This window comes from Schistocerca nitens, chromosome 8, assembly GCF_023898315.1.
Source record: "Schistocerca nitens isolate TAMUIC-IGC-003100 chromosome 8, iqSchNite1.1, whole genome shotgun sequence".
NCBI lineage: Eukaryota > Metazoa > Arthropoda > Insecta > Orthoptera > Acrididae > Schistocerca > Schistocerca nitens.
Genome location: NC_064621.1, coordinates 512544305 through 512563105, shown reverse-complemented (window position 1 = coordinate 512563105; position 18801 = coordinate 512544305). Strand labels below are relative to the sequence as shown.

Below are 18801 nucleotides of genomic sequence, written 5' to 3'. Positions count from 1 at the left end.
TGTGTGATGTCCTTAGGTTAGTTAGGTTTAATTAGTTCTAAGTTCTAGGCGACTGATGACCTCAGAAGTTAAGTCGCATAGTGCTCAGAGCCATTTGAACCATTTTTTTGATGCCCTAGGAAAGCAGAGAATGAAAATAGGCATGGTAAGCTAATTTACTTAGATGTATATCGCCAAAATTTGCAATGACCCTAATAGCATAAGTAGCTGAACTCAAACGTTTCAGCAGATCCTCAGTGTGTTTTTTCCAGTTCAACCCTTCATCAATGCATACACCTAGAAATTTTGAATATTCTACCTTAGCTACCGATTTCTGATCGAAGTCTATATTTATCAATGGTGTCATTCCATTTACTGTGTGGAACTGTATATACTGTGTTTTGTCAAAGTTTAATGAGAGCCCATTTGCAGAGAACCACTTAACGATTTTCTCAAAAACATCGTTTACAATTTCACCAGTTAATTCTTGTCTGTTGGGTGTGATAGCTATACTTGTATCATCAGCAAAAAGTACCGGCTTTTCATCTTCGTGAATATAGAATGGCAAGTCATTAATATATATTAAGAATAGCAGAGGACCCAAGTCCGAACTTGCGGCACCCCATTCTTGATTGTTCCCCAGTTTGAGAAGTCACCAGTTTTTTGCATATTATGTGAACTGCTTATTTCAACTTTCTGCACCCTTCCAGTTAGGTATCATTGAAACCATTGGAGCACTGTCCTATTCATACCACAGTACTTGAGCTTATCTAGAAATATTCCATGATTTACACAATCAAAAGCCTTTGATAGATCACAAAAAATCCCAACGGGTGACTTCCGGTTACTCAGAGCATTTAATATTTCATTAGTGAAAGTATATATAGCATTTTCCGTTGAAAAATCCTTTTGGAAACCAAACTGACATTTTGTTAAAACTTTATTTTTAGAAAGGTGTGAAGCTACTCTACAATACATTACGTTTTCAAAAATTTTGGATAAGGCAGTCAGAAGAGAGATTGGGCGGTAGTTGTTGACATCAGACATATCACCTTTTTTATGCAGTAGTTTAACAATGGCATACTTCATTCTATCTGGGAACATACTCTGCTTTAGAGAGCTATTACATATGTGGCTAAGAATCCCACTTATTTCTTGGGAAAAAGCTTTTATTATCCTGCTGGATATGCCATCAATTCCATGCGAGCTTTTTTTCTTGAGAGAGTTTATCTTCCTAATTTCAGAAGGAGAGGTGGGTGGAATTTCAATTGTATCAAATGGTGTGGGTGAGGCCTCTTCCATTAACTGCCTTGCTTCTTCTAATGAACATTTAGATCCTATTTTCTCTACAACATTTAAAAAATTATTATTCAAAATGTTTTCGACTCCCGGCTTGTTGTTTATCAAGTATCCATTCGCTTTGATGGTGATGCCGTCATCCTGTACTCTTGGTTGTCCTGTCTCCCTTGTAATAATATTCCAATTTGTTTTGATTTTGTTATCAGAGGTACTAATCTCAGACATGATGCACATGCTTCTGGACTTTTTAACAACCTTTCTTAATGTAGCACAATAGTTTTTATAATATTTGGCTGTTTCTGGGTCATTACTCTTTCTTGTTGATAGATACAGTTCCCTTTTGTGGTTACAAGATATTTTTATTCCTTTAGTAAGCCAGTACTTACTTCTGGTGTAACATATTTCAAAAATCTTCTATTCTCTTTCTGGCTGTAGTGTTAATCGTTCACATTTCATTTCCATTTGTGAGAGAAATACTCTTGGAAAATACATCCTATTACTTAAATTAATATTTTGTTTTCTCAGAAAAGCTTTTCTCACTATCGGTAGCTGAGTTTTATATTTTCTTTACTTCTGACAACGTCAGTTACTTTGCTGCCTATACTGCAAAACTCAGAGTCTCACTTTCTTATACACACCTATGGGAATAGAAATTGCTAGATCATAAGAACAAATCTGTTGTTCATTAAACCTTGCGGACATGTTCATCGCGTGAAAGGTATTGAATTATTACACTTTCATTGTATTAGGAAATGACGTTCGTTGTCAACATCAATATGACATGCCCCACAGGCACAAATAAACTCTTCTGTTTGTAGTGGAATAGAAGCAGACAGACTCCATAGAAGCAGACAGCTTCCGAATGTCATCTTGGAATTTATTGCTATACCTGTAATACATGCAAAATACATGCAGTGTAAGTTCATGACAGTTGCTGACTGCAGGTTGGTATGAAGCTATGCGCCATCCCATCACACCATGAACAAGGTCTGTGAATGACAAATCAAGGGACTATAGCTTCCTCAAAGACTCTGTGGTGTGAACTGTTGTATGGGTTGTTGCGTTATCCTGCCGGAATACGGCATGTGGTACCCTGGTCATGAAGGGTATGACAACAGCGCTTATTGTTATTACCACATAATGGCAAACATTGAGGCTCCCTTCAACAATTGCCATATCAGTTCTATAGTCATATTCAGTAGCTATCCCCATTATGTCCTTTGCAGGTACAAAGGTATTGGTCTCCATAATCGGGACTTTGATCTTTCTTCAGGTCGTCTACGGACGCCACAACCGGTAGCGAGACTCATCGCTGAACACCACACAATGCTACTCAATGTCTTAGTAGACTCTGGCTCTACAACATGCTAGTCCCATTTTGTGACATTGTGTTAAAGGTAATCGACGGCCGGCAACGCGAGATATCAACCCAGGTTCCAGTAACCTGTTCCCAAGAGCTTGCTGTGACACTCCGCTTGTAAGCTCTGCCCAGATTTCAGCTGTCGTCGACCGTTGGTCTATCAGAGCCAGCCGAACAATCCTTCGCTCCTCCTGCGTTGTAGCCCTCTATGGATCTGAGCCTCTTACTCTTGTCACGCTGTTATCCTGAATCCATCCCGTCACCACACGTTGTGCAGGCTTTGCAATGCACCCAACAGTCTGTGCGAAGTGTCGGTCTGATGCACCCAAGCCTCTCATGCCAGTTCGACCTAACCCGCTCCGCACCTCAAAAGTTCCCGTAACATTATACATACACAACAGCCATCATGTACTCACACCATTTTTCGTCAGCAGTAACGGCTTTTTTCTGTACTAAAAGTACCGAAAGCAAGCTCGCACGAGGATGGAATTTTAGTCAACATATCTCACAGGTATGTAAATACTGGTGAATCAGTTTGGTAGCGTGTAACACTCTCCATTTCCGTCAGTGTAACTTCCGCAGTATCACCTGAATTCATCCTACTACGTTCAATTATCAATATTTTACTTCTGTTAACGTTCATCTTATAACTTCTTTTCAAGACAGTACCCATTCTACTCGAATGCTGTTCCACGTTCTTTGCCATCTCTGACAGAGTTACATAATTGCTGGCAAACCTTAATGTTTTTATTTCTTCTCTCATAATTCCAATTCCTTATCCGGATTCTGCTTAATTTCTGCTTATCCTATGTAGAAAGTGAATACCAGAGGTAATGGTTTACAGCACCGTCTCACTGCATTCTCAACTACTGTCTCCCTTTCAAATCCATTATCTCTGATAACTGAAGTCTGATGGCCGTATTAGTTGTCAACAGCTTTTCACTCCCTGTATTTCGTTGTGTACGAGCTAAGGAGAGAAATAGTACACAATTAACACAATTGAAGGACAAACTCTTTATTAACTAAGGGACAACTTAGCTTCCATTGATAACCCCAGCAGTGGCGGTCGATCTGTTTGATACTTTGGTGGCCGAATTCTTTCAGGTGTATAGCGACCAAATAACATATGTTCTGCCAGGTCACAGTGGTATGACAGGTCCATCGCACACAGTAGACAGATGAGATATCTATAAGATCCTGGAAAGATTATGCGAAAAAACTTGCTCCCCTTCTAGCAGCAGTTTATCGTAAATCGCCAGAGCAACGAAGGGTACCTAGCGACTGGACAAAAGTGCAGGTCATTACCATTTTCAAGAAGGGCCACAGCACGGATGCATACAATTATAGACCTATGTCATTGACGAAAATGTGTTGTAGAATTATGGAACTTGTTTTATACTCAAAATTTATGACGTTTTTGCAGAAGGATAATCTCCTCTACGAAAACCAACTTAGACTCCGCAAACAGAGGTCTTGCGAAACCCAATTCACAACGCTGCTCAGGTTGATGTATTCCTTGACTTCAGGAAGGTATTTGACACCGTCTCGCACTGCCGTTTAGTGAAAAAAGTACGAGCTTATCGAGTACCGGACCAGATTTCCTTGCAGATAGAACTCATCACGTCGCTCTTAATGAAACAAAATCGGTAGATGTAAAGGTAATTTCCGGAGTACCCCAAGGAAGTGTGACAGGTGCGTTGTGTTTGCAATGCATGTGAATGATCTAGTAGAAGGCGCCGGATGCTCTTTCAGATAGTTCGGAGATGATGCTGTACTCTGTAACAAAGTAGCAACGCCAGAAGACATTATGGATTTGCAGAATAAGCTGCAGAGGACTGATAAATGGTACAGCGTCCGACATTTGACCCTGAGCGTAAATAAATGTAAGATATTGAGCATACACATGAAAAGGAAAGCACTAATATACAACTACTCTGCCGATGAGAAACTGCTGAAAACAGTATCTACCGTAAAATATCTAGGAGTCATTATCCAGGGAGACCATAAATAGAATCACCAGGTAAACCAAACAACAGGAAAAGCAGTACTGTGCATCAATATGGGAACCTTACAAGGTAGGACTGATTGAAGAGATGGAGAAGAACTGACGAAGAGCGGCGCGTTGCGTCACGGGATCGTTTAGTCGGCGCGAGAGCTTTACGGAGATGCCCAACAAACTCCACTGACAGTCACTGCTTGAGAGGTGGTGTGCGTCACGGATGGCGTTTACTATTGAAATTTCGAGAGAGCACATTCCAACAAGAGTCGGACAACATATTACTTCCTCCCATATATATCTCTCTTAATGACCACGAATAGAAAAATTGTGAAATTAGAGCCAATACAGAGGCTTGTATGTATTGCATTGTATTGTATGTTAACAGGGAGCCTAGAAACGACGGAGAGGCTCCGTCCCCGCCGCAGCCGCAGTGGTCCACAACCCCACGACGACTGCCGCAGTCCACTTCACCCCTCCACCGCCCCACGCCGAGCCACTCTTTCAGGGTTATTGTACGGTTCGGCCACCGGCCTGATGCCAGTCTTTCTATTGGACGACACTTCCGTTACTTGCGTTTGCTTAACCTACCCCAGTTATCCTACAGGGAAAACGGATCTACAGTTTAACGAGGGATCCGTGGCTACTCCTCACATCGTTGAGAGTGAAACGAAGACAGAAAAATCCATGGCCTGATCGAGATTCGATCCCACGACCTCCCAGTTTCCAGAGATGGGCTTTATCGCTAAACCATCAACCAGCCACATATACACTCAGTTCACCTATACGTATTGATGGGTGAGTTTGCGAGTATCTAAATATGTGGCATATAAGGCCGCATCTTCTGACTGTTGTAACTTAGAAGCTTAAATTATTTACACCGCCAAGGGACAGTAGACCTAAATATTTTGCAAAATTTCTGGCAAGAAAGAGATCTTAACAGATGGACAGACTGACGGACAAAAAAATGGCAAAATTTTTTTAAATGTGATGTAAATACAAATTACCATTTTTCAGATTTTTCCTTTACTTGTACTGTGAAACCTCGGTTATTGTCGAATTTCATGATTCAAGATCAACGGGAGGTACCTTATAGGCTTTTATGAGTAAGTTTGCATCGAAATATGTGACATAAATCGTGTATCTTGTGAATGTTTTGACGTAGAGGCTTAAATTCTTGATTCTGTCAAGGCACCGTGGACCTCAGTACGTGACATAAATTTCAACCTCAAACTCTATCTGTTCCTGAGAAAAAGTGACCCTGAGTGAGGTACGGAGCCCTAAAAGTAAGTAAATTGTTTACTATCGCCATAACTGTCAATACATTTATCCCACTGTGAGGTAAGGCAGCCAATGCCTTCATGGAAAAATGTTTGCCTACGGAACCATGATTGGGTTGGGTTGATTTGGGGAGAGAGACCAAACAGCGAAGTCATCGGCCTCACCAGATTAGGGAAGGATGGGGACAGGAGTCAGCCGTGCCCTGTCAAAGGAACCATCCCGACATTTGCCTGAAGCGATTTAGGGAAATCACGGAAAACCTAAATCAGGTTGGCCGGACGCGGGATTGAACTGTCCGGACGCGGGATTGAACTGTCGTCCTCCCGAGTGCTAACCACTGCGCCACCTCGCTCTGTGAACCATGATTGTACGCAGGCGTGTAATTCTTTTCGTCTGAAGCAAATTGATGGCCACTAATGTCTGCCTTCAGAGCTCCAAAAATGTAGGAATAGCATTGCGAGTGTTGTGGAATTGGGGGCGTCCACCTTGACGAAAATCTCGATGCCGCTGAAAAAGACTAATAAAAGTGACCTGGTAGGACGGATGCGCAGGTTCTACAGCACTACAAAAATAATGAAGGTAATCCTGAATAGTGAACAGTAAAATATACCACTCATCTTTTTAATGCTGGTTACAGCAATTGTAGAATCAAGTTCAGCCTGTCTGGCCTGCTTTGACTACAGTTTCATGAACACAAAAGTTACTTTTGAAATAATAAACAGTTTCCAGAATGAAATTTTCCTTCTGCGGCGGAGTGTGTGCCGATATGAAACTTCCTGGCGGATTGAAACTGTGTCCCGGACCGCGACTCGAGCTAGGGACTATTGCCTTTCGCGGGCGACTGCTCTGACCAACTGAGCTATCGAAGCACGACTCACGACATATTGTCACAGCTTTATTTCGCCAGTACTTCGTCTCCTACACTGGCCCGAAATGCAAAGGTCCCGAGTTCGAGTCTCAGTCCGGCACACAGTTTTAATCTGCCAGGAAGTTTCATGTCAGTGCACATTCCGTTGCAGAGTGAAAATTCCATTCTTGAAACATCCCCTAGGTTGTGACTAATCCATATCTCCACAACATCCTTCCTTCCACAAGTGCAAATCCCGTAAGTTTCACAGAACATCTGTGAAGTTTGGAAGGTAGGAGACGAGGTACTGGCGGAACTAAAGCTGTGAAGACGGGTCGTGAGTCGTGCGTGGTTGTCCTAGTTGGCGGATCAACTTGCCTGGGAAAGGCAAAGGTCTTGAGTTCGAGTCTCGGTTGGGCACACAGTTTTAATCTGCCAGGTAGTTTCAAGAAACACTGGTTTTCATGTGAAACGTCCCCTTTTTGAAGAATTATACAAGACTGTGCTTTAACTGACACACAATATTTTTTAGCGCAACGCAATCTGACTTTCAATAATCCCTACAAAAGAATGGCCCTGTCTAATATTAACCTATACGTTTCACAAATCACTTACCTCACAAAAATCTTCGTTACACGAACTACTGCAGTACAGCGAGCGCCACTACTGCCAACTAAAAAGATTCAAACTACGGGAGGCACTAACTACTGATAGGCATAGTTAGCAAATGAAAGATTTTAATAGAGAACAAACAATGTATTTACCTTAATATTGTTCAAAAGTCATAATATATATAGCAGTTCATGACATCCAGTCTTACAAATTTCAAAACTCCGCCATCTCTCTCCCCACATCCACCACTGCTGGCGGCTCACCTCCAGCTGCGCAACGCTACGCGCTGTTAACATCCAGCTGCCGCTGCCCAACACTACAATGGCAGACAACAATGCAAACTAGCCACAGACTGCACACAGCACAGCCAGTGATTTTCATACAGAGCGCTACGTAACGTTGCCAATAAGAAAACATAAACAGCCTACTTACACATGTATCTGCAACTTCACAGATTCTTGCCAGTCTACGTGGCTTCGTTTATTGGACTATGGTCAAATGCAAACTCGGGAAGAAATTGAAGCTAGGTTTCGCTTGGATTCACGATGTTTATAGACGAGTATGCCGATGGGAAGACGCTGCCGCCAGTTTCTGGTATGCTCTCACAAGTTCCTGTGGACAAGCAATATTTGATATTTCATGCCCAACGACATAAAAAGTCATCGCTGATGCTGTGTGATAAGCACCGTATCGACGCGACACTGAACTCTAAATGAGATGCAGTTGTCTGATTTATAGGAGGTAGTGCATTACCATAATGCTTAACAGTGCTAAATCAGCCAAAGAGCTCGCGAAGGTTTGATTTGTTGAATGTACCAGCTGCGCGACTCGCAGAGGCGCCGGCTCGCTCAATGGGCTCCGCTGACACCACTGCCAAGATGGGTGTTTATAAATACATCCCCATTAAGATCCGAAGAGATTAAGGCGGAGAAACATTGGGCAACGTATTCCACGTAGGTAATTTAGTGGTACTAAAGAACGCAAAACTAGTCGTGTAGAACAGCACTGGCCACACACACGCGTATGCGTATTGGCATGCGCTTATACCGAGCGAAGTGGCATGGTGGTAAGGCACTGGACTAGTAGCCACGAGGACAGCGGTTCAGATCCCCCCCCCCCCCCCCCCTCGTGGTTCAGATTTACGTTTTCTATTATCTCCCTAATCCGTTCGGAATTGATGACTCTTGATCTTCCACCATAACCGAGTCCACAACCATGAGGTAGCAAAGTTGAGGTAGCCAAGGAGGTGGAAACGTGGGTTCTACTATGCCAAGACTGCTTGGTAGCTACATCAGGAAAACACAATTAATTAGCAAGAGTACAAAATAAGAAAGTATTTATAACTTAATTTTGTTGTAGTCCATGATCTGTTGGTTGACAATTATAGAAGACGCGCCTAGACTAAGCGTCTGTAGAATGACATAATTTACAAGTCACAAATCTTGCAGTGACGAATTAATCTCCCGTCATCTTGAATGTCGAATCCGGTTAATTTCAAGACTAACTTGGCTGTCGACATGACAGAAAGTAGAATTGTTTATAGCTGCCAACTTAGTACTGTTGACTTTACTGTTGTACTATTACAGAACCTTACAACTGAGCTACAAAGACTTGATGGCAACCACGACGGAGCTGCAGACGATGACTGACTAACGTCGGCGCTGGGTGACAACTGAGCTCCGCTACGAGCTATAGACTGGCACAACTGCGCTACACTCCTGCTACACATGAAGTGGCCTAGCGGCGCCTCGCGGCGAGCATGAGTACTGCGACTCGCTGTGTACTCTTTGGCTACACAGCCGTTCTTCTGTTCCGTTTGTCGAGAGAATCGCATCCGGCGGATCGATCTCTAAGGCGGCGGTGTGGTCGTATGACTGACGACATCACAGGAATGATTGCTTTCAAAGGACACGGCCAATTATCTTCCCCGGCCTTCCCCAGTCTGAGCGTGTACTTGAATTCAAATGCCGCGCGGGATTAGCCGAGCGGTCTGAGGCGCTGCAGTCATGGACTGTGCGGTTGGTCCCGGCGGAGGTTCGAGTCCTCCCTCGGGCATGGGTGTGTGTGTTTGTCGTTAGGATAATTTAGGATATGTAGTGTGTAAGCTTAGGGACTGATGACCTTAGCAGTTAAGTACCATAAGATTTCACACACATTTGAACATTTGAATTCAAATGACCTCGTCATCGACTGGACCTTAAATCCTTATCTTCCTTTCTCTTCAGCATGCCCCTGCTGCCAGGGCTATTCAAATAAATGGCTCTGAGCACTATGGGACTTAGCTTCTGAGGTCATCAGTGCCCTAGAACTACTTAAACCTAACTAACCTAAGGACATCACACACATCCATGCCCGAGGCAGGATTCGAACCTGCGACCGTAGCGGTCGCGCGGTTCCAGGGCTATTCAAAATTGTGTAACAGTAACAGATTTTACTTATAAAATTACTTATCTCAAAATGCAGGGTGTCCCAGGAGAAATGGACAATATGAAGGTATATGACAGGGACGATCACTCGAAGCAAAAAAGCCCAGTAAACATGGGCTCTAAAGCGCATACCATGAGAGGTGTGAGCACTTTTTCATCTTCGGTACTGTAAAACACATCCTTACACTCAAGAAGTGTTCACTTCTTGTGTTTTTGACGACCGCTGGTAAATTACGATGTAGGCGCAGCAGAGAAATCTCTCAACATCTGAATATCTTGGCCATGAGTCGGTGCAGTATAGTAAAGGAAAAGTCGTTGAATGCCAAGCGTTACTGAAGGTATGTCTACAGGGTTCCATCTGTATTGAAATTATTCTGGATTTAGCAACCGAACCTTGACTAGCAGTGCTGCATGTGCAAGAGTTTACAAGTGGAGTTGTCCGACCTACAGAAAATAATCTTGCTGTCGGAGAGCGATACGATTGAAGGTAAACACAATGACTGTCCTGTTACTATTGCAGCAACGATGAATTAATTGCGAACCCGCACTGCGTACATTTTTGTAGCTGCCGCAGCGGAGACTGTTTCCTGCTGTGACAGTGTATCACAGCTTATCGGGATCACGCGTTGCGTCAGCCAGTTAGCGCCGAGGTGCACATCAGAGCAGCCTCTGCCAGTGGTTGTTGCCATGGAGGACGCGCCGGTCGCTGGCTACGAGGTAAACAGCTCTTATCGCGCGCATCAGCCTAGCTACTCTACTTCTCGTTAACTTAAGCATAATACCCCTTCGTTTTTACTTACACTGTTAAGGTATTCTTTTCGATAAGTCTTCAGTTCACTCCGTGCTTGACGGCAACACCGACCACCTTAAATGGCAATCGATGCTAACGTTAAACCTCTGCGCGGAATTTTTGAGAAAGTTGTGACCGTGAGATAACCTAATGGGAACAGAACAATCAGACTGGCATTCGTTTCCAAAACACTCCAGCAGATTATAACCGACAGTAAACAGGCAGGTCACGTACAGACGATCTCCCAGCCCAAAAGCAAGTTTAATATTACGTATTAATATCGGTCGCCAGCCTAATTAGGCATTCTTGTGTGAAGCAATCTAATAAAAAAGAAAGCAGTGCCAAGGCTAACCTAATCTTCATTGACACACACACTAAACTCTTTCTTTATATCTGTTCACTCTACAACACAGACTCCTAACCTTGCACATAAATGTACTACTGACTTGGAAGAGAGACAAACATATGGCCAATGAGATAACAAACAGTAACATATGCCTCTCAACAACACGTACCTTAAATGAACTAGATGCAGCAGATTTATAGAATCAGTCAACAACACACATGAAACTAATAGCAATACTAAACAGGGAAGAGCATGAAATGATTCTGACTTAAATCAGGGTCTATATACACTTGCCTCGAGCGCAACTCACGGGTAGAACGCGGCCTTCGAATCGAGTGCAGCATTCCAGCAGAAAGTAAAACATCGGTAGGGGCGCATTAGAGACGTCTGTGGAACAGTAGAGTGAACATTCGTCATGCGGCGAAGAACGTTCGTGACCAGTGATCGGGTTCGCATCATGACGCTACACGTAGAAGTCTTGCAGCCAGGGGAATTTTTCGACTCGTGTACTTAGGTCAAAGTGATGTCATTTCGGACATGGAATCAGTTCCGATTGGCAGGTAGTGTTGAGGACTTACACCACACAGGCCGTCCACGTTCGACAGGTGCACATGTTGTTCGATATGTAAGACTTTTGAGTCAAATGAACCGTGTGGTCAGAGTGCTCAAGATCTGAATTCTACGTTCGAAGAGGCTACAGGACGTCATGTATCACTTCAAACTGTCTGGAGACGAATACACGATGCAAATCTCCGTTCCCAACGACCACGGTGAGCACCACTTTATACGCCACGTACTTCATTACAGATGGGTAAATCATGCAGAATGGGCACCCCAGGATTGGCGTCGCATATTGTTCGCGGACGAAACGCGGGTCTCGATATGACGTTACAATCGCAGCAACGTGTTTGGTCACAACTAGGTAATATCGAATGCCTCCAATGCCGTGTACCGCTGGTGCAACGAGGTGGCGGTGGAGTGACGTTCTAAGCTTACATTACATGGGGCCACCGTTCACCTATTGTGGTTCTTGAGGACAATTTCACTGCTCTTAGGTACATGGACGAGATTATGCAACCATTAGTGGGACCGAATCGTGAACATTTTGGTGACAGTTTTACCTTGATGGATGATACTCGCGTGCTCACGGTGCTGTCCTCGCGAACATGTCCCTTCAGAATGGAGTGGCCTGCCTGTTCCTCGAACATGAAACCAATTAAAGAAGTGCGGTATCGTTTGAAACGAATTGTTTTTGAACGTTGACAACGACCACGTGTTCTGCACAACTTTCGTAGAATCGCCATTGATGATGGAACAATTTGGACCAGAGCTGGTTTGATGATCTTATCGGTGGTATGACACGACAGATTCAAACCTGCACCCAAGCAAGGGAACGTTTCAACACGTATCGACTTTGTTCAGTACTGTCCAAAACCCTCATAGGAGACGGACTGTTTTGTCGTTATAGAATTTTTTTTTTGATTTGGTGATTTCAACACATAGCAAATGAATATATACGTTTGTTTTTGTTTTCTGCGCCATGAATATTGAAATAAAAGAGTGATACCAAACCTTTGTTGATGTGTGTATATCAGAAAGAGTTGACTACGTACTCTGGACTAAATGGAAGAGACCGCTTTGCAGCTCGCTGCAGCAGTGTAGCATATTCCCTGCCATTGCGTGGGACATTTCTAACGCTTAAAAAATAATGAATAAATTGATAACAATTACTTGAAACTATATCCCTTTGATGTCTGCCTAAAGAGCATCAGGGCTAAATAATATGGAGAAAGCCTCACTAAATGACATTGACACATAACTCAATCTCGGTAAAATGACCACTTGCCGCCTGTGTCACTGTCAATAGTAAGCAAAACTGCTGAAATATGATAACAATATAATAATATGATGTTCTCTTACTGATTACCGGAGCACCATGTATCACTGCTTTCTTACGCTCAAATACGTCCATTGTATGCTAGAATGACTACCTGCTGTCACTGCCAATAACAAACTTTCGGAATACTATCTCTTCGCTTGTTACATCACTAAAATAATCCAGTAAGAGACTAAAGTTTTTGTTAAACCTAGCAGCTAGCAGCTAGCCTCATTCCTGCCTTTGTCTATCAGACACGTGGACACATCTACGCTTATTTGAAACAGGTACAATAGATTTAGCACGTCTTTTACTGTATGGGACTAGGGTGTACAAAACAAAATTACTTATTAACCTTTGTTAAACAACCCGTGTGACATATGTCAATCTGAATGAGGTTAGCAACATCTTCTGTCTATCGAACTACTGATTGTGTATTAATAAACGTTGTCCTTCTTTAATAAAGTCGTAAGTACATAAATTATTATGAATTATTGAATTACGGCGCTACTTTTGTGTAAAATTAAAAATCAGAAGGGATCGGTAACATGAGGTATCTATCGTGGAACTTCGATAAATCTGTTTTTGCTAAATGCATAAGGTCCTGAACTATTGAAAATATAAGTATTTGCAATACGTGTTTCGAAATTACAATATTATCGACTGCTGAAAAATCACAAAATGTGCTGTTTATTACTTCACAGTCAGACATGCATATTTTTATGATCAACTTAAGTAACGTGACAACAATCTTTGACAGTGAGAGAAATTAAGTTGAGTTAAAACTAGAATATAGTTACCCTAATTATAGCCCGCCTGACTAGCCGCGCGGTCCAACGCGTTGCTTCCCGAGCGGGATCGGCACGAAGCCGGGATGCGGTAGATGCCAGAGCACTACAAGAAGGAGACTGATACGGTCGCAGGAAATGGAAGCGCGCCAGCCGTAGAATACTAGCAAGATGGTGATGTTGAGAAAGGATATGGGACTAGGCTGTATCGGTGTTGGAACATGGACACTACTCCATGCAGATGACAATGAACGCCCACAGTACAATCTATTTTAGTAGCCTAGCATCAATACTCATTTTTCAGATAATGTGCATTTTGATCCTCTCTTCAAACAAATTAACAATAGAAAATCTGTTCATAGTTTACTCTTTCGAATACCAAATAATCGTAACAGTCACTATAGTAGCAACACCGTTCGTATTACCACTATAGTTCAGGCACTCCTCAACTAAAGCTGCTCAGTTCACTGTCTCGCGTTTTGTGACGACGACTGTTGGCTATTCCTGTATATTCGATGTCTCGAAAACTTTCTGAACTTTTGCCTCATTCCTCTCATTGTCTCCTGCATCTTCTTTTCGTGGACTCTTCCATTCCTGCGAATCCTCTTCTTTGTTGAAAGTATCAGAGTCTTGTTTCTTCTAGAATCTTCTTTTTATACTATGTACTAGTTGACTGTTCAGAGATGTCACTAAACCCGCCCAAAGATGTAAACAACCATGCATGAGCAGCGCCTATTAGGGAGGGAGCCCGACAGCAGGTCAGTTCCAGTCATTCCACCAGGAAGGAGGTACACGGCTCGTGTTTTCTGTAGTTCAACCATGCCTAGATGGTCAATACCGCGGTTCGATCGCGTCCGCATTGTTACTTTGTGCCAGGGAATGGCTCTCAACAAGGGATTTGTTCAGGCGTCTCGGAGTGAACCAAAGCGATGTTGTTCGGGCATGGAGGAGATACAGAGAGACAGAAACTGTCGACGACATGCCTCGCTCAGGCCGCCCAAGGGCTACTACTGCAGTGGATGACCGCTACCTACGGATTATGGCTCGGAGGAACCCTGACAGTAACGCCACCATGTTGAATAATGCTTTTCGTGCAGCCACAGGACATCGTGTTACGACTCAACCTGTGCGCAATAGAACGCATGATGCTCAAGTTCACTCCCGACGTCCATGGTGAGGTCCATTTTTGCAATCGCGACACCATGCAGCGCGGTACAGACGGGCCCAACAACATGCCGAATGGACCGCTCAGGATCGGCACCACGTTTTCTTCACCGATGAGTGTCGCATATACCTTCAACCAGACAATCGTCGGAGACGTTTTTGGAGGCAACCTGGTCAGTCTGAACGCCTTAGACACACTGTCCAGCAAGGACAGTAAGGTGGAGGTTCCCTGATGTTTTGGGGTGGCATTATGTGGGGCCGACATACGCCGCTGGTGGTCATAGAGGGCGCCGTAACGGCTGTACTACATGTAAATGTCATTTTCCGACAGATAGTGCAACCATATCGGCAACATATCGGCGAGGCATTCGTCTTCATGGCAAACAATTCGCGTCCCCATCGCACACATCTCGTGAATGACTTCCTTCAGGTTAACGACATCGCTCGACTAGAGTGGCCAGCATGTTCTCGAGACATGAATCCTATCGACATGTCTGAGATAGATTGAAAAGGGCTGTTTATGGACGACGTGATCCACCAACCACTCTGAGGGATCTATGCCGAATCGTCGTTGAGGAGTGGGACAATCTGGACCAACAGTGCCTAGATGAACTTGTGGATAGTATACCACGACGAATACAGGCATGCGTCAGTGCAAGAGGACGTGCTACTGGGTATTAGAGGTACCGGTTTGTACAGCAGTCTGGACCACCACCTCAGAAGGTCTCGCTGTATGGTGGTACAACATGCAATGTGTGGTTTTCATGAGCAATAAAAAGGGCGGAAATGATGTTTATGTTGATCTATATTCCAATTTTCTGTACAGGTTCCGGAACTATCGGAACCGAGGTGATGCAAAACTTTTTTTGATGTGTGTTGGTAAAGTTACATGACACATTACAACAAGTTTATGGAATACATTAAATTAATTTATACTGAAATAAGAAAAAAGTAAAAAAATGTACAAAATATTTACAGTTATCTTGAGTTCGTATATAATCATTGAACAAATCACCATGTTGTTTAATTAGTTCTAAGCTCTAGGCGACTGATGATCTCAGAAGTTAAGTGGCATAGTGCTCAGAGCCATTTGAGCCAAATCACCATGTTGTTTTGTGTCTGAGAAAGTATCGGTCATCACACTCAAAGGAAAAGTCAGTACAGTAGCAGAGTTCTCCTGTATTCGATTGCTTAGGTTCTATCGTTTCTTAATGCGACCGACAGTTGGTGTTCATTCTCTTCACCAAGCATATCACTGTCATGTCCCGACTTCGTATCTGTGTTTTGCTGGACAGTTAAGAAGAGATCTATATAATACGTATTTGAAGACTTTCTCAGTCTGCGCGTTTCGGCCTTCAGAGCAATTACGGTATTTCTGCTGACATGGGAGTATCTCTGTAATTTAAAATATTATCGTATTAGCATCAAACTTAAATGATGTGTAAATTTTACTGACGGAGCAGGTAGAATAAGACATTGTGTCTTGTATCTTAGTTTCTATCGAGAAATATAGCCTACTACAAACAAAATAGGTGCGTGCATGGCAGAGGGTAACTTTCCTTGTACCGTATACTGACGTTTCATTTTCATTTTGTTTACGAATGGAGGACGACAACAATTATGAGTTAGATGTTTATGTACTAGATTTTATTAATGCGTAATAAATTTCACAATTCATATGTGATTCTTATGTGTGGGGCTGAGTCTTTTAAGTTTGTATAGGTGCGTAAATTATGGACTCTTGGGAAAAGCAAATAAATCGATTGCTGCAGATTTGAGTTTTGAAAACAGTGAGATAAAATGTCCTGATTAGAAGGAAACGCCATTGAACAGGCTATTAACAGAAGTTAATAAGAAGACGGCGCTGCTTAAGAAAACTAATTGAACAACTAATTTAACATTACAACGTATTAAAAACCCTTTGAGAAGATAAATATTCGCAAAAGTCTGATAGTACACCCAAAACATCAATATACCAGTCAGTGGGATGATTTGTGGCAAATAAAAAAAGAGAGAAATTTCACGAAACAGAGGATTTTTGTACGTATAAGGAGGCGTCATCTTCAGTGGATAGTGATTCTCCATCACAAAATCATAGCTGTTTCAAGACCTAGGCGTGCATAAACTTTATAGTTATTAACCATCCAGCAAAGTACTTGTCCTTCTGCTTAGTAGCACTTACCAAACTTAATTTTATACTTTCTAATCTTCTTTTCTTTTCGTCTGTCTTTTGACCACGTTAATTTGGATATCCTTCCTTTCTTACTCTCTTTGCACTCGACCAATATGTTTTTGATTCTAATTATTTGCAGCCTTCTTCGCTCCTTTGTCCATGATGTTTTCGTTATGGGTCCAATTTTCTTCTGGAAACCTATGGGAGCCTCGAGTTTTCATTTTAAAGTTACATTCTCTGTTTCCTGCGTTCCCATTTTTTCCAGTTACATCTGATTTGTCTGTCTCCACGGTTCTAGTCTACCGATATGTTGGAAGAATATAAGCTTTTTACCTGATGATGTTCGATGTTCTTTCTATCTGTACATACAGTTTTTCGTTCGCTCGTCTTCTGTATGAAGCGTCTACTGTTCTTTAAACCTTAAAATCGCCTTCAAAATCTTTCATTCTTTAAGTTATAGCCCTATATGTGACCCTGTTCTTGAAAGGTTCAGTGTTTCTGTTGCATACAAGCCTTCAGATTCGGTCATAGACTAGTAACATCTAATTTTCAATACTTTTCAGATTCTTTTTGGTGTGGAATACGTGATGATTTTGTAGGCTGATTCAATCTTGTTGATTTGTGCTCATTTTTCTGTAGGACCCGTTTCTATTCATTCTCTTAGCTATACAGATTTCTCCACCATTTCAATTATTGCTCCTCCTAATGTCGTCTATTTAAAGCTGCTCGATATTCGGGAAATGTTTGTCTTCTTGGCGGTATCCTGCTTAAGCTGCCTGACTCTGAAGATGGGTCCTCTGATCAATCACCTTTACTAAGGATTTCGACAAGATTACTTTCATCTGTAAAGGCGGGCAGCAGTCGATATGTATTCCTTTCCTCTCACACACGATTCGTGTTCTACTAAATCCTTTCATTTCTGATCGTCATTCACTAATCTCCTTACCAACGGCACAGTTTAAGAGGGAAAGTCCACCATCCTTACTGACTATAGTTTTGATATTGTAGAACTTTGATAGGATTCCTCTTAACTTGACCTTGGACGTCATGTTGTTATTGTCATGCATGCACATTACTGTATTCGAAAAAAGTATGTCATCTGCGTCCTGTTTCGAATATGCGTATTTTACGCTATCGCTTCGGGTTCTGCTAGCACATCTTCAGGCGTCATTCCTTAATTTAAATAGCTTTCTTGATTCTTGAATGAATCCAATTCAAAGGAAGGAAGGAAGGAATGGAGATCATTAGAGACGGAGCACGAGCTCGGATTACGAAAGGATGGAGAAGGAAATCGGCTGTGCCATTTTCAAAGGAACCATCCGTGCACTTGACTGGATCGGTTAAGCGAAATCACGGGAAACTTAAATGTGAATGGCAGGACGCAAATCTGAACCGTCCGTCTTCTCGAATGCGATTCCAACGTGATAACCACCGTTCCACCTCGCTCGATGAATCGATCTTAAAGAAGGGCCTCCTCTCCTCCAAACACAATACAGAAACGGTTTTAGCATTTGTAACTGTTATATCGAATAGTACCAAGCTTAACACTTCACTTTGCTTACGGAACACACATTTGAGCCGGCCGGAGTGGCCGTGCGGTTCTAGGCGCGTCAGTTTGGAACCGCGCAACAGCTACGGTCGCAGGTTCGAATCCTGCCTCGGGCATGGATGTGTGTGATGTCCTTAGGTTAGTTAGGTTTAAGTAGTTCTAAGTTCTAGGGGACTGATGACCACAGATGTTAAGTCCCATAGTGCTCAGAGCCATTTGAACCATTTTGAACCACACATTTGAGAAATCTCATTCCGATATCTTAAACCACTTGTGTAACGTGAGAGGAGCCCTCCTTATTCACTCTGTAGTGTT

At 42.7% G+C, this 18801-nt stretch overlaps 1 protein-coding gene across 1 annotated transcript in view; it reads left to right on the top strand.

Annotated features, from left to right (window-relative positions):
- The first annotated feature begins 10429 nt into the window (after positions 1-10429).
- LOC126199321 (D-aspartate oxidase) overlaps positions 10430-18801 on the top strand; it is a 94731-nt gene continuing 86359 nt past the window's right edge. The window contains exon 1 of the mRNA XM_049936161.1: positions 10430-10517. Coding sequence (XP_049792118.1) covers positions 10488-10517 — 30 coding nt within the window. The 5' untranslated portion in view covers positions 10430-10487. The remainder of the gene's footprint in view (positions 10518-18801) is intronic.